At 38.4% G+C, this 20,024-nt stretch overlaps 1 protein-coding gene across 1 annotated transcript; it reads right to left on the reverse strand.

Annotated features, from left to right (window-relative positions):
- Nucleotides 1-508: 508 nt before the first annotated feature.
- Eif2s2 (eukaryotic translation initiation factor 2 subunit beta) lies at nt 509-19,263 on the reverse strand. The gene is made up of 9 exons (XM_076851709.1): nt 19,115-19,263; nt 13,745-13,922; nt 12,034-12,137; nt 8,192-8,327; nt 7,602-7,702; nt 6,127-6,275; nt 4,092-4,148; nt 1,660-1,745; nt 509-984 (listed from the first exon to the last, which is right to left on the reverse strand). Exons 1-9 carry the CDS (start codon nt 19,127-19,129, stop codon nt 809-811), a joined length of 1,002 nt encoding a protein of 333 aa, XP_076707824.1. The 5' UTR covers nt 19,130-19,263; the 3' UTR covers nt 509-808.
- Between the last annotated feature and the right edge of the window lie 761 nt (nt 19,264-20,024).

The raw sequence follows: 20,024 nt of genomic DNA on the forward strand, positions 1-20,024 counted from the left end.
ATCACCATTTAGACTCAGAAGAGTTCTCTACTGCATATACCACACCACTTCCTTGCCAACACAGATACCCAAGTAATGTGCCAGTTACAAGAGATTTATAGGCCATAAAGGAAGAAAATTCTGAGGGAGGGTACTTAGCACCTTATATTTCCCTCATGTGGTAAAGTTGGAGGAGGACCTGGCAGTGAGGTAGCAGCAACAACCCTCACATAAAGAAAAGAATTGAATTTTACAGACATTCCCTGGACATTGAAAATAAGCCGTATTTGTCCTAGATCTCATGCTCCAACCACCCTCTCATGGGAAGCCATGTCACGTTAGCCTTGTATCTCCAAAGAAGCTGAGAAGGAAAATGGCTTCCTAGCTGAATGAAGTGCCTCCCAGTATCCAGTTTCTCAGAACAAAGATCCAGAGAGCTCAACAGAGCCCAGGCACAAACTGCTTTGTTTCTGTTGAATTCACCAAGTACATTTTTTTTATAGAAGAGAAAACTGAAGGACAAACCAAATTGAAAGAATCACTGTTATAATAACTTTAATTTATCTTGCATTTTACAGAAGTCTATGAACGATTTTAAAAAAGCACCTCCTTACCCCATCATGTCTGACAGTTGTTAAAGTAGGCAATGAGTATGTCAACAGCTTGAGCATCGGCATCTTGCAAGGATTTCAGATCAACCAACCACTCACCAAAGAACTTGGCAGCTTTTCTATCTTGTTTTTAATATAATGGTATATCCACTCTGATGGTAAACCTGTCCAGCCAAATCTCCACAACACATTTTGCAAAATCAGTGGTGATTAGCAAATTAGTTAGCTTTGGCACGGAGCTGTGCTCGCTTGCCCGTGACAGCCTGGAAGCCGGTTTTGATACTGGCAACAGAGCATCGAGAATGACAGGTTTCACACTGTAAGAAATAGAGCCGGGTGTCCTTCTGCAGGATGGTGTCTGGTGATCGGCATGTGTGGCATGTGACATATTCCTCTGCAGGAAAAGCAACACATAGCATTACTGGTAGCCACCCTGAAACAGAGGTTGCTCTCCTCTGCATTTACATTGCATCTACGTTGGACTCAATAAGCCTAGACTGCAATTTAATTGTGCATCCAGACAGGGAAGCTTAACTGAATTTCAGCTATTGGGGCAGCAATCAGAAAACACAAGTTGTCTTCTGTAATGTCCTGGCACTAAAACATGGGTTGGGCAATGGGGGGATTCTTAAAAAAAAAAAAAAAAAATTCTAAATTCTTCATCCTGGAGCAAAAGAGGATGAAGCTGAGTTTGAAGAGATAGGATGAAGCTGCCTCTTCTTGCTTCTGTCTACATGAGAGACCCCATACCTTCCTACATGGAAACAGGCATGCCATAGCAATTTTAAGTGATTAGTAAGGTCACAAAAGCAGGCCAGGCCTAGCCTGAATCATAGGCAGATTTCACCTTCAGCTCCAGAATCAACCAGCAGGCTCAATCAGCTGGGCCTTAGGAAATTCAAGTCCTTTTCCCTTGTGCCTCTGTCCAACTTTCTCTTTACAATCATTTCCCCGCTGGTCTTTTAAAAGACTGCTTTTCCAGGCTCATTACAAACAAAAGGCTCTCCCAAAACACAGCAGCCTGATGAGAAGTTTAGAATGATGTAATAAAATTAAGTTACACACTTACTTATATATCTTCTCAAGACATTTTCTATTTGTTTCTGTTGGAATCTTCCTTTGATTACAAGTTGGTTATTTCCATCTATAGATCCACTAAGAAAAACAAAAATAGCTTTATTATTTTTATTTTTCCCTCAAAGAATCAAATTCTAACATCTTTATATTTCATCAATTTAAAATAGTTAGGGATGTAACTCAGTTGATTTAGCACCTGCCTGCCTGTCATGTGCAAGGTCCTGGGTTTGATCCCCAGCAAGACACACACACACACACACACACATTTATGTGGTGCTGAGAATCAAACCCAGTGCCTCACACATGGTAGGTGAGTGTTCTACCTCTGAGCCACAACCCCAGCCCTTAAATTTTCTTTTTAATCAAGTCATCAAAGCCTGATGACCTACCTATCTTCCCTAACATTAAATCTAATTTTAACCAAATACTTCTGTAGGGACAACAGATTCATAACTAATTTTAATTAATAACTGAATTATTAATTGCATTTGAGCCCATTCATCAAATAAAGGAAAACAAACTTTTACTGAATGCACAGCACATGCAAAGCAATGTGAGCTATAAATATAAAAATATGAAAAGGATTACATGTATTTTTAAAAATTCTAAGTTGCATGTGGTGGTATCCACCTGTAATTTCAGTTATTCGGAAGGGTGAGTTATGAGGATCACTTGAGCCTAGGAGTCCAGGGTCAACCTGGACAACATAGTGGGATCACATTACACAAAAAATAAAAATAATAATAAAATATACTTGAAATTACAGGCCACAAACTGTCAATGGTACTTAATGATATTTTAAAGTTCTTGCCCAGTGCTCTGGTGGCTGAGGCAGGAGGATCGAGAGTTCAAAGCCAGCCTTAACCAAAGTAAGGCACTACCCTGTCTCTTAAATAAAATACAAAATAGGGATGGAGAAGTGCTCAATGGTTGAGTGCCCCTAAGTTCAATCCCTGGTACCCTTCTCCCTCCCAAAATTACAAATCAATAAAACAACAATTCAGTTAAAGAGTTAAGTTTATATTTGTTCTGTATCTTATCATAAAACTAACTTTTACAAGAATATTTCCTGTGATTCTTCTTTAACTATAAGGGTTTAATATCACCCTCCATGAACTATAATCCTTAATTTCTAAGCTATGGTGACTCCAATGTAGGCATATTTTTTTCATGCACTGTTAAAAGAAATGGAATTTTCTCAAACCCTAAGATATTTAACCCAATGACCACAAGTTCACTTCTACAAAAATGCTAATTATTCTGAGTAGAAAAAACACTGTCACACTTTTTTTCTGCTTAAAAATAAACAATGATTGTATTGAATTTATTTAAAAACTATAATTCTATAACAGAGCTTGCTTATCTATCATGGTCAATAAATTAGTTCTTAACCCCACAGCAAGTATAGCAAACTCCACTTGTGATTTTTTTAGAGAGTAAAAGCACAAAACACCTTATTTATCTCTGTGCTGACAGTAAGGCACAGGCAATTAAGCCCTTGAAGAACTCAAGCTCCAGAAACAAGTAAGATCCGAGTTTGCATCTTGACTGTAACACTAACTAGCCACAGGAACCACCATTTCACTAAATCTGTTTCCAAATCTGAGCACTGGTATTATTTTCTACTTTACAGAAACATTGTAAAGATTGAGATTGTAACCAAAAAGCACTGCACACAACAGGTGCTCTACGTGTGTCATCATTATTATAAAATGAAGTCTACATTATCTATTTTAAAGGGACTTCCTGAACTTATAGTAATTAAACTCATTGGCCTGGGCTCCATGAGATCCTGGCCTCTCTGAATGGGGATGGACTGGCTCAGTGCCTTCAATAGATGAACCCTACAATCAATACAATTGATTGTAGGGTTTATCTACTTCCCTGAAGTAGCTACTGAACTCAGATCCTTACTTCAATGGTTTCTCCTATGCTACTCATTACCTTACAAACTATTTCTCCAATACCCTGTTGTCAGTTTAGAAAAAAAGTTCTGACTCAAGAAAATGGGTGCCTCTGAAATCTAATATGTGCTCCACAAAAAAGACTGAGAGTTCCAATTAGTGACAGGGAAGTCTAAACATGGGGGTACTTGTTGCTTTCAGTTTGGTACATCAGTGGGCCTGATCAGATGAGCCAGTCAACTCTGTACCCTGTTTTTTTTTTTAGTTGTTGATAGACCTTTATTTTATTTATTTATTTATATGTGGTGCTAAGAATTGAATCCAGTGCCTCACACATGCTAGGCAAGTGCGCTACCACTGAGCCCCAGCCAAGCTCTTCCATAGAAATGAAGTGGTTTCTACTGCTCTAAAAGTTCTGGATATCAGGTAAATGTTATTTCTGAGCACATTACATATCTTTTTAAGTAGAGAAGTTCTTACGAAATGTCTGGTAGTACATAAATATGATACAGTTTCTTACCTTGTACCCAATTCTGCCAATAAAAATGCAAGGAGATGTTTGGGCTGACGATGTAATCTAAAAAGAAAATCAAATACATGAACTGTAGCTTTCATGGAAATCTAACTAAACTTCTAAAAAGCCACCCTGTTCAGTATTTCAATTTGTTATTACTCAGCTTTTAGCTGAATTTCAGGACATAATTCATTTAAGCTTTGAAATAAAAATATACTATAAGACACTACTATATATGCTATTTATGAACACATACATACAGAAAAACATGGATCGGAACAAGAACTTTTGAGGATAGTATCTTTCTCTGGGAAGAAAGAAGAAAGGAATCAAAATGATACAAAGGCCTTAATTATAAAACTATTTATTTGTTTATTTACTTATTGGTACTGAAGATTGAACTCAAGGGCACTCAACCACTGAGTCACATCCTCAGCCCTACTTTATATTAGAGACAGGGTCTCATTGAGTTGCTCAGCGCCTCATGGTTGCTGAGGCTGGGTCTGAACTCGAAATCCTCCTGTCTCAGCCTCCCGAACCATAGGGATTAGAGGTATGCCCCACCATGCCCAGCTGTAAAACTTCTCTTTAAAGAAGTAAAAAGAAGGGCTGAGGCTGTAGCTCAGTGGTAGAGCACCTACCTCACATGTGTAAGACACTGGGTTTGATGCTCAGCACCACATAAAAATATATTGTATCCAACTACAACAACAACAACAACAACAACAAAGAAGCAAAAAATCTGAAGCAAATGTATCAAAAGATTAAAATATACTAAATCTAGGTGATGTCTATTTAGATTTTTGTTATGCCAATTCCTGTTTCTTGTTTGACGCTGTTCTTTAAAAATAAAAAGAAACTATATATACATGTAGGCTTGTCAGGGTAGCACAATAGCACAAAAACAAACCAATATGAAATATTTGTATCATAAATGTATATATGATACATTTATTCAATGGTGTACCATCCTGCTTTTAGAACAAGATAGGTCTCTTTTTTCCCTAAAGTACACAGATAACAGGCAGAGCAATGCCACTCACTATTTTCACTTTTTAAATCTATACACTTGGCATCATTTAAATGTGTTTTAATAAGCAGACATGTAAGGGAATATTTTCCCAAAATGTAATGGGTGAGAGTTGATGAAAATAGTCCCTGAACATCTTTGTTCCCTGAAGCTTTGCCTCCAACAATATAAATCTGAGAGCAACCATGTCCAGCTTAAGAACTATGAGAATATTTTGTGAAGGTATTTAAAACACAGGAATGCTATTTCATGACATAAGCAAAAGTTTTATAACTACTGGAAAAACCAGGTTAAAAATCAGTATGATACCAATATATTTAAAGATATGTGCATTAAACTATGGTCATCCATCTCAATGGTGAACTTCGAATGAGTTTTCATTTTCTTTAGGGTGTCTTTGTTTTCTAGTAAGTATATAGTACTGTTGTTTTAACAAAGAAATTTAAAAAGTAATGCCTGTAAGTAATGAAAACAAGTGGTTATCTTTTTACTGCAGCAAGCATGTATCTCTCTTATGTAGGTTAAGAACAATGAAAGGCATTGCTGAGGAGCTCTGAGAAAAACAAGGCCCAAATGTCACCTGTGACACTGGCATAGAATGTGATGGTAATAAGAAAGTAGAAATCTCATTCTGGCAAAGACCATCCAAGGAAGAGGCATATCATATTGAGCCACTTTTCAGAGCTCACTATTGGCTTGATAGGCCCAGCCCCACTGACTTTTACCTCCCTAGACTCCTGTCTCAGAACTACATTCAGGCCCCTCACTCCTCATTCCATCTGTTTAGGACCCATTCTCATAGACTAGTATGAATTGACTTCTTTCATCATCACCACAAAAAAGCCCCGAAACCTATGATTTGAAACTTGACAGACCTACATTGTGATCCCCCTCAACCTAATCCCTACACCTGTGCATTTTATTTTTTACCTGCAATAAGGATATTTAACATCCTGAAAAATTCACTGAAAATCTGGTATTTGGATGGAGGATCTCCATTAACCAACTTACAGTTTACAGATATCTGTAAAGTTGACAAAAGAAGTTTTCTTGGTTCCTACTCGGACAACCTGTGGAGGTTTCATAACAAATTTTCTTTTTTCTCCAGCAACCATATCTGGATTCTTTTCCCTCATGATGTTGAACACTCGATTCAGTAGCTATAGGGATAAAGTGATATTTAAGCACATTCTTAGTAACAGCAGGGGTATAAAGTTCACATTTGAGTCACTGCTTTAATGGAGCATATTTCTTTACTTTTCTTGTGTGTACACCCTGTTTATTGAGCTATAACTGATAAATAAAACTGTACATACTTATGGTATACAATGTGATGATTTGATATATATATTGTAAAATGATTACCCTAGTCAAGTTAGTTAAAATATCCATCACCTCATTTACCTTTCCTCTTACCACTCACCCACGTAAGAACACTTAGAACCTATTCTTAGCAAAATCAAGTTAACATCACAATATGATTAACTAAAGTCATCATGCTATACATTAGATCTCTAGACATTATTATAATTAAAGGTATTTGCCCCTTTGCCAACACCTCTCCATGTCACCCATCCTCCAACCCTGCCAACCACCTTTCTATTATGTCTATGAGTTTGATTTTTTTTAAATTTCACATATAAGGGAGATCATGCAGTATGTATCTTTCTATATCTGACCTATTTCAGTGAGTATAATTTCCTCCAAGTTCATCCACATTGTCACAGATGGACGTATTTTACTTTTTACTAAATATACACAAACATCACTACATGTTCTAGAAGCTCCCTGAAGGCAGGAACTCATCACCAACCAGGATCTATCTGTCCCACTACAGATGGTGAGTGATTCCATTACAGATAGTGATTCTTTCTTGTCCAAAGTAAACGCACACAACTAATTCTGCTATGTTTAAAGAAAAGTATATGATCTGTGGAAGATTCAAGCAACTCCAGACTACCCTGGTTCCAAATTAGTCATTCTATCACCAATGCCACTCTAATCCCCAGGCTCCATACCTCAGAAGTCCCTGAACACAGATGGGAATAGTGAGTCTTACAATGACTGTCACATTCTAGGCAGGCTGCCCACAGGTAGGCATCAGAAAATGCTATGAACTGGCTGTGACCTCTCTGCCTCTGTTTTACCATCAACCTGTATCTCAAGGGCCCTTCCAATTCGAGGAATATTTACCTTGTTTTTCTTTGTGTGACGGTTTGGTGGATTGAATCTGGGCACTCTACCACTAAACCACATCCTCAGCACTTTTTACTTTTATTTTTGAGACAGGATCTTTTTCATTTGCAAATTATTTAAAATACTGAGGAGAATTTTAAATAAGTTTCTGTGTGGACTCGAACTTGTGATCTTCCTGCCTTAGCTTCCCAAGTTACTGGGATTATAGGTGTGCACCACTGTGACCAGCTATCTTGTTTTTAAGTTCTAGTGAACAGCTTATCCCCTTCTTGTAAGAGAATTTGTCTTACCTCCTCATAGGTGTAGTCTCTTTCTGAGCCTGCCCAAGCAGGACCTGTCTGGTTACTGAATGAGATCCCATCGTCTTTTTTGCTATCTTCATCTTCTACAGCTACAGATAACAAAGATTGTAAGAATGGGGGTGGATTCTATTATACCAACAGAGGGGAAGGGGGCTTCAAAGACATTTGTGGTCCCTTTCACTATGGCATTCATGACAGCCGTAAGCATAAAGAGACCAAGGATCATAAACAATCCCCTTTCCCTTAAAGGCAAGCATGTTATGAAATGCATAAGACCCTTAATATATATATATTAATGTTAACACATAGTGAAATGTTTCTTGACTTAACAAATACAACGAAATAATTGCTAGAATAATTGCTAGCTATAAATAATTAGAAGGAAGAGTTTAACTTTGAAAGCATTTAAGAAACTTCCACATCCATAAAAACCCATCTGATGACTATATGAAAAGTTCTCTAAAAACTCTATAGTATTTAAAAACTGATAAAACTGAACTTTAAAAGAAGTCCCCTAGCCCCAATCAAGGAGATGAAGAGCCAAGTGTCTAGAAGAGATGTTGAGTCCCCAATATTACCTTCATCTTTCTCTAATATTTCATCCTCATCTGGGAACTTGACATTCTTCTTTTTCTTCTTTTTATTGCCAAGCATAATATCAAGATCATCCTCTGGTTCAGCTGGCTCTTGAACATCACTTTCAATCTTAAGATCCTAAGAAATTGAGAAAAGTCTCAATTTTGATACTAGGGCAATAGTTTTTAATTAAAAAGACAGTGACCTACCATCATTTTAGAGCAAAAACAATCAAATATTCAAAGCTAAAGTTATAGATAAGAAATACCTCTCACAAGTGGGAAAAATTGGCTCAGGGATTATCATTAAAACCATAAATTTCTCAAAATACTTAAGTGGGATCTTTTCCCTCTTTTATTCTTCAGGCTTGGGATCTTATTATTCATGTTTCCAAAACAGGCTACTATCAGAACCATCTGGTTCTGATAAAAGATTAAAGAAAATTAAAATCTTCTGACAATCTTTAGTGGAGAAGGACTGAGGAGTATTTTAAATAAGTTTCTGACTGAATATGATGCAATTAGTGGGTAATTCTCCTGCTGAAACCAAATACGTGATGTTTTTCCACAACAATTCTCTAATATCAACTAGACATCCTCCAATTAAATTTTGATACTATCTGGAGTTACTGTCAGACTCCAAAGGTTTAAAGGCTCAGTTTCATAGTTTATTTTCTCACTCCAGATGCTAGTAACAAGTATCAGGTTCCCAAAGTTACCCACACTGACTTGTCTACAAATTCAGAGGTTCCAACAATGCCCTCCCTAAATTCAATCATTTGCTAAAATGACTCACAGAACTCAAAAAAAGTGCTTTATTTACCGGTTTTATTACAAGGGATACAACTTAAAAAAAAAAAAAAAATAGCCAAAGGGAAGCAATCCATAGGGACAAAATGTGGGAAGATGGGAACATGGCAGGTGTCAAGGAAGGCAAGTCTCTAGGCATGCCACCCTCCCAGCACTTCAATGAGGTCACCAACCTGGAAGTTCTCTGAACTCCATTACTTAAAGTTTCATTAACAATGTGTGATTTACTAAATCAATGGCCACTGGCAAGCCAAAAGAACTCAATCTCTAGACCTTCCATCCTCAGAAGTGGCAGGGGTCAAGGAAAGTTCCAATCCTCTAATCATGGCTTGATCTGCTTGATGACCAGCCCCTATCTCAAGCTATCTTGGGGCCTCCTAGTCATCAGTCTTCTCATTAGCGTACAAAAGATATTTATCATTTTGAAGACTGCCAACAGTTTTAGGAGTTGTATGCCAGGAGCCAAAAAGACAAATATCTCTTTTATTACACCACTTCAGCTTGGCAACAGGCTAGAGAAGTCCTTATCAGCATTTCTATAGATGACATCATGAAAGAGGGAAAGATACCCCCGCCCCAGGGAATTAGGATCATATGATGAATGGATGCAGATAAGGTACAGCTTGACCAAGATTAGCTGCTATAGGTATGGATGTTAAATAGGGCATGTTAGAGATGAATCATAAACACCTCAGAAGAAAAAAAAGGGCCTACCTCAGTCTCCAGCCTTTTAATTACTTCCTCTTCTCACCAGCTTACCTAACTCCTATTCCAAGTATACTGTCAACATTAGCCACAATTCTATTTTTTGTGTACCTATACTCTGAACTACTATGACAATGCTATGGTAATTTCAGAAATCTTATCAGCAGAAAAGTTGGAAGAGATGAGTAAACAAAATTCAGACTTGGGATCCCAAATCCAGTTCTGTAATCTGGTGTCACACTAATCAACCCATTGTATTAGCTAGGTATACTAAAACAGGAAACTAGATATTGATCTAGTCTCTAAGATGACAGTAAATGAGAAATGTAGAAATTTGAATATAAATTAGCACATACTGGCTAGCTTTTAGTCCTATGCTCCTATTGACTTAATCCTAATAATTAGATCTACCTCTAAAGTAAGGCCAAGAAACAGTAAGAGGCAGACACAAGCAAAAATTGTTTCTCAGGTGGTTCAAAAGTCCTGGAATGGTCAGAAAATTCAGGTGGAAGCATAACCCATGACCTCAAAAACATTTCAGCTTCAAGATCGATATCCATGCCTTTCTTGCTTCATGACCAGGATACCTGTAACATCTTCCTAAGGTTATGACTTCAATAACAGAGAAAAAAATGTATCCAAGAACTTACAAGTGGAGCTTATTAGTGACTCTTGAGGACAAAAGCTACTAGAAGTAACAAATATGCCCACTCATGTCCCAAGGGCATTTCATGACTCAAAGAATAAACTGCTTTAACAGCCTATGAAGCGTTTTGTCCTTCCATCTGTAATGACCCCGTTTTTATTAAAGTTGGACACATTACTGACGTGAATAACAAAATATAATCCATACAGAACATGAGAGGAAAAAAAAAAATGAACTAACAGAACTTTGTTAATTTCCGTGGCACATCTCTGATGTTTCATCTTGTTATCAGGATATTAAAACCCAATTTGTTCAGTACAATATGAGCATTTCTTTCTCAATTCCCCTGCAGTAATAGGAGGAAATGAGACTCTCCAAACAGCGAGATAAAAAGTCAAATCCAGGTAAAAACCATCTTGTTCTAAAGGATTCTAAATTACCCCTGAACTAAAATGAATCTGAAAATAGAAAAAACTTATTACCAACAATGCCTGATTCACTGTAACACTAATATGCATTTGCTTAATTAACAGCCATCAAAATTAAGACATTATTTCCAAAACTCAATGGAACATGATATAAATATCCGATACATGTGAAATTATTTACTCATATTTGAGCAAATTAACTATTTACTAAAGAAAAGTTTCAGTAGAAGGCACAAAATGGGATTCTTGGTGTGTCTTTATGTGCATACGTGTTCTTACTCTTCTCTGTGAATACACACACACACATACACACACGCACACATTAAAACTGCTATATGCTGGGGTGTATAAAATAGATGTGTGGGCTCTGCTAAAGCGATTTCTCTAAAAGTTCTTTAAAGTAGTAGCTCTAGGGAGGGAAAGAACAGACTATCAGTTCTTTCCTCATTTATCCACCCTTTTATTCACCTACCATCTATGTATCTGATTCCTGTTCAAAAATTTTTTCATGTATTTGAACTAGAAATCAATTCAGTAGTGGCAAGACAATCATGAGGTCTCAAGTCCCTAAGAATTGAAATCAAAGAATTCCACAGAAGTAGCCTGAATGTTCTGGTTTTCCTACAGGATACACTATCAACAGCTACTAAACACTGAAGCCTGGGAACTATTCTTTACTGCTACCAAAAGTTTAAAAAAAAAAAAAAAAAAAAAACCACACAGGAATATGTGCTCCATAAGATTTCTCACTTAGATAAATCTCTCTTCATCCAAACAATCTCAGTATGGTTAAAGACAGGGACACTTCATGATCATCTCAATGGTACACAATATAATATTAAGACCTAAATTTACATTCCTAGAATAATATTCTTTAAAATATGTAGTCATGTCAGGTACAGTGGTGTACACCTGTAATTCTAGTAACTTGGAAGGTTGAGGCAGTTCGAGGATTGCTCAGCAACTTAGCACAGCTCTAAGGAACTTAGTGAGAGCCTGTCTCAAAGTTTAAAAACAAAACAAAAAAAAGCCTGGGAATATAGCACAGTGGTCAAGTGCCCCTGGGTTAAAATCCCCAGTAACCCCCCCCCCCAAAAAAAAGGTCAGAGATACAAGAAAATGACCTTAACAGTGGTGATTAAGTGCTTAACAACTATAAAGCAAAGCTGCTAAGAGATAAGACAATGGGTGAGAAACAGCCATTTAGCAACCTTTCAAGAGGTCAAATTTTACCTTCAACAAGAAAGCAATACTACCTTTACACCTTCTTCAGCTTCATCAATATCAAATATCTTTTTTGTTTTTTTCTTCTTTTTCTTTTGATTAAAGAAGTTCAAATCATCTAGATCATCGGAAGCATCTATAAAAGACAGATTGAGGATTATCAATTATTAACAGCTAGCAGAAGGCAAAGCATCAAATTAAGTGTTACACATTCCAACTATTAACTAAGTCACCAGAAAAGAGAGATCAGATAGATTAATTAGTACAGTAGACCTTCCACAAAAGTAAAGGTTGTGGTACTAAAAAGTATAATGACAGGTCAACTCCAAGCTTTCTAGCAAAGAATCTGGTTAGGGGACATTTTAAGAATATTTATTTAGTAATCTCTGACCATATCATTCTTGTTTCCAAAACAAAGTCACAGCTCTCACACAAGTTCTAAGACCCTTCACCTTTATTTCTTCACTTCTACTTAGCCCTATATCCCACCTTCCACACCGCAACCCCTGCTCCAGGCCTACAGAACTTCTTCCAATTCCTAGTGCAATGTATGTGTAATCTCACCTTCAAGCATTCCCATGAGCCCTCTCATATAGCAATTTGTTCCATCTCACCACCTTGATTAGGAGCTACTTCTACCAAGAAGTCTTCTCTAAGCCTGTAACTGGATTAGGTATTCTCAGGATACTTGAGCATACTGAGATAATACTACAAGCTTGCTTTACCTGTCTCCCTTCTAGATACTAAGAGGATAAACCTAAATTCAACTAAATCCCAGTGCCTACCTCAACATTTTATTTAACTAATCAATTATCGAAAGGTCTTATATAAATTACTTCACATTTAATTAAAATAAGGCTGTACAACAAATATGAATATTGATGAAACTATCGTTAATGAGCAAGAATAGGTTCTGTTCAGAAAGTTTTCTATTTGCTCTGCCATTTTGTGTATTTAGGATCCCTCTACTACATAGTTTTTCAAGGAACTATTTATGAATTCATTTTATCTTATTAAAACAGAAATGATTTACTTTCTAAAGTTGGTTTCAAACATGTACAAGACAGCACAAGGTATTTGCTCAACGATTATCAGTTCTCTCTACTCCAGGAATCTTATATTTGATACAAACTATATTTACTGAATCATTTATTTCTAATAGTCAAATTGTTTCTATGATAGAGTACTAACATGAGTGAAAAAAAAAAAAGTTAGTACTTAACCCCAAACATTTCAGACTAATTAATATTTTATATGCATTTTCAGATTTGCTAATACAAAAACTGCCTATGGGGGGGGGGCGGGCTGGGGTTGTGGCTCCATGGTAGAGCACTCGCCTTGCATGTGTGAGGCACTGGGTTTGATACTCAGCACCACATATAAATTATAAGTAAAGTTACTGTGTCCATCTACAACTGAAAAAAATTATTAAAAAAAAATTTCAAAAAACACCTATCCTTGATTCTATTCCTTTCTGCTCATACTCAAATACAATCCCATTAAAGCTGGAAAACCAGCTCCAGAAGGATGAAGTGTCATCATTTTTGTACTTGTGAATTCAGTGAGAATTTCCTGCAACAAACCCATCATGTATCTGGTAAGGCTCAATGAACAGACTGCTAATGGCCTTAACTTTAATGGAAAAGCCTTATCAGGCTAGGAGGTCACTACATACACAAAATCTAAACCATAAAAAGAACCTGGGCTCCCAGCACAATAGTGACTCTGACATCAACCACTTACCTTTTTTCCTACTGTCTTCTTCATCAGCTTCCACATCTTTATCCTCAGTTGGTTCTGGTTCCACTTCTTTTGTTTCAGAGGGCTGGGTTTCTTCTGTCTGGGCATCCCCTTCCTCATCTAACATAAAGGGCTTCTTCTTCTTCTTTTTCTTCTTACTCATTGTAGGATCAAAAATCATCTGTTTAAAAAACAATAAAGAAGAAAAAGAGACCAAGTGATTATTTCTTAATGATGTTTTATCCTCAAAAGGCAAACTCTTAAAACAAACAAACAAACAAAAAAAAAAAAGGGCAAACTCTTAAAGGTAAAAGGTAGGAAAAAAATAAAACTGTCCATCCAACCTTCCTTGTACTACTAAATATGGAGTGCAGGGAGAGTGAGTGTCTGAAACATGTGCACATGCCTTTCAATCTGTAAGGTATCTATCATAAGATAAAGGAACTTCACTTTTAACTTCATAAGCAAATTTGGACATCCTGAATGAATCATGGAATTAAGGGAAGGAACTTTAGCAACAAGCTATGGTCAGACGTCCCTCATTCATAAATGAGAAAACCAATACCTTGGAAAGTTTAGAACATCTTATTAAGGTTGATAACCTGGAGTGGCTATATGTGGAGACTAGATCTTGATTTTTTAAAAAATTTATTGTGAAGTCCAGACAAACCTTAAATTTTAAGAAAATCCATCAGCAAATCAGTAAATCTCTGAGAAATTTCCTTAGAAGTATTTACACTGCTTTTTGTTTGTGGAATACGAAAAATTTGCTTATATTATTTTTATCTAAATGTTCACTATACAGTAAGTAGAAAAGTAATTTCTAACTTGTAGACTACACTGATTACTTGAAAAGTTATTTTAGATGGTAATAGTTTACACATACAGGGTAGGCACCTGACAGAGCAGAAAGAGCAAAGTCTTTAAGTCAAACAGAATTAGATTCAAATCCAAGTATTTTTTCCCCTGAGCTCCTTACCAATCTTTGCCCACTGATCTGCCGTGTAGTGATCAGAAACACAGATCTGGAGCACAACTGCCTGGATTTAAATCCAGACTCTGGCTCTGACTCTGTGTCACCTCATGCCTCATGTGTAAAATGGAGATAAGCTGAACTAAAACCAAACCTGACAAGGTTACTGCAAGCATCAAATAAGCAAGCATAAAGCCCTTACATTATAATTTATATAATGCTTTACAGTTCACAAAACATGGTATCTGATTCCTATCACTGAAACATCCTCAACTCAGGTGATCTAATTTGCCAGATGTATCATGAAGCTCTCAAAACTTCCCCAAACTGATTATAATTAATTTAATTTTCTTTTTATGTCCCAAGCACATTAAGGAAACTAAGCTATAGTCTATAATAAGGTAGGGTAGCTATTGTCCTCATCTAGTAGAGAAATATATACAAAGCATTATGGAAATTTTTATAGTAACATTTCAAAGTTATTCTCTTGAATCCAACTGTATAAATGAGTAATTCTGAAATGCAGTCAGTTGGAAGAACATTAACTGAGAAACTTAAAGAAGCATTCCTTCCAGGATAGATGAGTCAGGAAAAGGAATTCCCCACTATTGACCTATAATGGGCCTTGGGTCATCCTACATGGAATACTGCAATCTGTACATGGGTAGGTACAGTTCATCATCATTCTTGAAATAGGGAGACTTGGCAAAAGGACACACAGCACTCCAGGCACTATAAATCTGGTTTTGGCAAAGTTTATAATCCATTCATTGCAATTTTTTTTTCATGCTTCAGGTTCCCTGGAATATTAACTGCCTTTTAATTATTATTATTCAGCAAGCCAGACAAAAGATAGAAGAAATCCTGAAACCTCCCAGCAGCCTCCTTAGCCCAGGAAAAAATTCTTATTTAGGTCTACAGGTAAACAGACTATGGCCCTATCAAAGGTAATAAACATTTGGGAATCATATGCTGAAATAATTAACATCTCAACTACTACCTCTGGATACTTAATACTTGTGTACTTAAAATACTCAATGCCTCATCTCATTCACACAACCCTGCGAAGTAGCTTACAAATAAGGAAACCAGAAATTCTGAAGTAGCACCCAAAGCGGGACTCACCAAAATATAAGGCCATGTCAGTTTTGACTAAGATCATGGTTTAAGACTTTTATATCTGACTTTCAAATTATTGATTACATTTCAGATGTTTTGTTTATGTTTTGTTTAGTTTGGGTTTGAGAAGCAAATAGTTACTAAGTCTACGATGAAGCCTTCAAAAGCATAAAATTTCCATTTTCAACTCATCTTTGTTGGGTGGAGAAGGCAAGAAAAGAGGATTCCAGCTAAAATTACCCTGATTACAGCCTGAAGTGCTTCATCAAATTGTCTCCAGCATACCTTACAAAGAAATCAACTTTTTTGTCCATACTACACCCAGAAGGCATGTATATTCTCAAAAGAACTTGCAAAGAAAGGTGTTGATCTGAAGTTCCTTTCAGGGCTGAAATGCTAACAGCATTTTTCATCTCCAGGTGACAGGATTCTGGGAAATTTTTATTTCTTGTATTCTTCTGTGTTTTATAAACTTCATTTGCATAACACACATTCTATTTTTAATCAGAAACTTTTTTTCTTTTAATTTAAAACTTCTTTTGGAAAAACACCTTACCATATTGTGAAAACTCAATGTTCTAACACCTTGTGACTAGTGTCTAGTATTAAGCAAGTCTAAGAAGACATTAACAGTGCTTAAAAACAAAAAACTCTATGCTGGGTGTGGCAATGCACCCCTGTAATCCCAGCAATCTGGGAGGCTGAGGCAGGAGGATTCCAAGTTGAAAGCCAGCCTCAGCAATTTAGTGAAGTCCTAAGCAACTCAGCAAGTTCCTGTCTCAAAATAAAAAGGGCTGGGGATGTGGTTCACTGGTTAAGTACCCCTGGGTTCAATCCCCGGTACCAAAAAAAAAAAAAAAAGATGTAAAAAATTCTGAGTGCCTGCAAATTAGGGGATTTTTTTTTTTCCTTATCAAGTAACACATTAGGTTATTGCTTTTTCATAGTTCCACTAGGTTAAAAAGGATCATGTTTTGGTGATCTTTTTGGCTTAATTACAAGGTTTAAAAAGTAACATGTGCCGTTTATGGCAATTATATTTCAATGAGACATTTAAAGTAAAAAGAAACTATAGAAAGTTACTGATAGTTTATAAGCCATTTCCAAGTGCACGTTTTCATTTGGTCCTCACAAGTCTGTAAAGCGGTCAGAAAGGACTTTTCTAATAATTATCTTGTCAACAACACTACATGAACCAGAACCTACACCCCATTCTTCAGACCTCTCTTCACCAGTTAACTTCCACCTGACAGAGGTTCTAGGTTCTAGTCCCACTAACTTGGTGCATGTCCTAAGGCAAGTTAACCTCCTTGGGCCTACTCTCCTATCTATAAAATGAAGTAGCACTGGTAAGTCTAGGAAGTGCCAAGCTGCATATACTATATCAGCTTCCAAAGTCCACTGCTGGAATGCTGATTCTGCTACCTATGCTGAACAAAATCTCGTTCATCCTTCAGTTATGTATTTAAATTTCACTTCTTTCAAAAAACCTGATCTTGGGCTGGGGATGTGGCTCAAGTGGTAGTGCACTTGCCTAGCATGCACTGGGTTTGATTCTCAGCACCACATAAAATAAAAATAAAGACGTTGTGTCCACCTAAAACTAAAAATTAAATATTAAAAAAACACCTTGATCCTATTACAAAAATGATCCTGCCAGCACTCCCAAATTATTATGTTGATGGCCCTATATCTACTTCTTATGACAATTTCTACCTTTCATTACAGCTATCTTACTATTGTATCTCTTCTACATTGCATTACAGTTATATCCCTTATGACAGTATGAGTACTTTATCACTGAAACCATACCCAGAATTCCCCACAGCACATTGCTCTACATAAGTACTACAGTTGCTAAACATTATGAAAATCTGAAAAAGTAGAAGAAATAAAATAAGCGTGAAACACTACCTCTCAGTAATACAGTAAACGAGAGCCATGTTTACCATGACCTCCAAGCTAGAACCATCTACCTCCTTCAGACTGTTTCTCTAAGCCTGATTCCTATCACCTAGATGAAAGCAGCATTTTGGAATTCTACTCCTGGCTAGGGCGCTGAGAATCTGATCAGTAGGCATTATACAACTGTGAACCTCGGTTTTTCATCTGTAAAATGGGTAGAATAGGACCAATTTTACAGGGTTATCCTGAGACCCAAATGAAAACGAAGTCCCCTCTAGAATTACAAATTTCTTAACTTGAAAGTACTCAATAACTAGCCACTACCTATTTTTCAAGTCTTCATTGCTTAACTCTAACCAAACTGGAGAACACTCCACTCTGTGTAAGCACTCTTAATTGCTATTTGTCTTGTCCTATAATAAATCAAGCCTTCCCACTGCTGGAGAAAATTCTAAGCATCGTTCAGGGTCTACTCAAAAGCCAACACTAGTTTAGAGAACCTCGAATTCTTCCTCATCATCCCTTCCAAGGCCCTCTAGACCGAAAAAACTACAAATTCTTCATACTTTTTTTTTTTTTTACATGGGGTGTAGTTTTGGTGGGGGGCACTATACCTCCTCTGTTCAGCAATACCGAGTGAGAGCTCTTTTAACACCAATTTCATTTTAAGTCGTTTGATTTTACATGAACTAGCATAAATAGCGGGGGGGGGGGGGTTGAGATCCAAGCACGACTGGAGAAAGGGGCTCAGTCAGCTTCGCAGCCCGAACTTCTCGCTCAGGTCGCTGTGAGCACTGTTAAAGGAAGCTCGGGGACACCCGCCCGGAAACTTTCCGAGAAGGCTGCTCACTTTTTGAAGCCGAAGGGTCTTTTCCTCGAGTCCTAACTTCCTTATCGTCTCGTCTTTTGAAGAATAATGCACGAGAGGAAAACAAGGGCGGGATACCTGCCTGGAAAAACTAGACTACAAACTTTTTAACTAGAGTGTTCCATCGGAGCCGAGGGAGGCTCCTGGGGCGCCCAGAGAGGCGAGCTGATCAGTGTCCAGCGGAAACGAGTGCAGGAATCGCCAGCCCCAATCTCGTTCAGTCGGGGCATCAGTCCCTTCAGGACCGGCGCCCCAACGCGTGCTCTCCACTCCCGGAACGCCGACCCCAGGAAGAAGCCGGCCCCGGCGCTGTGGCTCTGAGGAGAGCCGGGAGCGGCCAAGCATGCGGATCCAGAATCCTCGCCGGCTCCACCGCTCCGGGCTGCCTAGGCCCGGGTGCCCCACATGGCGGCGGCCGGCCGCTAGGCCGCAGGCCCGGTTTCCCCCACTGGGTGGGTAAGGCTTCCTGCCTTAGTCCTCAGCCCTAGCGCCGGGCTCAGGCCCTCACCTCGTCCCCGGACATGGCTGCGGTTCGAGTGGGCTCGGCAGGAAAGAGAAGTCAGACGAGTCAGCCCCTGGCCTCGGCGGCAGCGCTGCTCCCACCAACACCTCTCCCAGCACCGCACTAGGCTCTTGCATCAGCGAAAGGGAACGACACCCCGCCCTCCTCCCAAACGTTGGAAGTGCGCCTGCGCAGAGCTCGCCGAGGCGCAGGCGCGCGGAAGAGCCCACCCAGTGCGCTTCATGTGGCGCGAGTAACCAAGGGACGCTGCGGCGCGGGCATGCCGGGACTTGTAGTTCTCCTGGAAGAGGCAACCGTCCTGCAATCGGTGCGCGGAGTCTGAGCAAGCCTATCCTAGAGATTCGGTTTCTTGTTGTGACTATTGCCTGAGCCTTTCGGAGAGTTCGGTATTGCTCGTAGAGCTATGCTAGTCTGCTTGTAGAGTGAATTTGGGGCCATTTCTCCCGAGATAGGCAGGTAGGTGAGACAGTAGTATGAACCCGTCGTGCTGTTTCCCCCTGTCCCTGAGGTATTCTAGTATTTGAGGAATTCTAAGTCGGAACTGGAGACTCGCGCCTCACTAGAAGGTTTTACTTCGTGAGACATTTAACGTGTTAACTTTTTACTTGGAAGACAGGAAACCGAAAGCCTCTCCCCCTGCCTCTCCAGAGGTGGACTGAGGAAAGAAGGCGTTCCCTGAGGAGAAACGGACCGGCGAGAGAGGCTCCGGAAGCCTCGAAACAGCCCTGCCTCGCTTAATGACAGATACATGTTGAGAAGTGTGTGATTCGGCAATTTCCTCGTCGTGGAACATCATCACACAACGAAATGGGCTACAATGTCCCTGTGGGACCACCACCGTGTGTCCTGTCGGTCCTTGACAGAAACTTCCTTAGGTGGCGCAGGACTGTACTTG

The sequence above is a fragment of the Callospermophilus lateralis genome, chromosome 3 (assembly GCF_048772815.1).
Source record: "Callospermophilus lateralis isolate mCalLat2 chromosome 3, mCalLat2.hap1, whole genome shotgun sequence".
In the NCBI taxonomy this organism is placed as follows: Eukaryota; Metazoa; Chordata; class Mammalia; order Rodentia; family Sciuridae; genus Callospermophilus; species Callospermophilus lateralis.

What these genes read in the sequence shown, in the direction of transcription:
- Eif2s2 (XM_076851709.1), bottom strand. An exon ending in TTTACAGATATCTGTAAACT is followed by an intron (nt 4,149 to 6,126) that starts GTAAGTTGGTTA and finishes TTTTCTTTTTAG; the next exon opens with ATTACATCGTCAGCCCAAAC. An exon ending in TTGGCAGAATTGGGTACAAG is followed by an intron (nt 1,746 to 4,091) that starts GTAAGAAACTGT and finishes TGTTTTTCTTAG; the next exon opens with TGGATCTATAGATGGAAATA.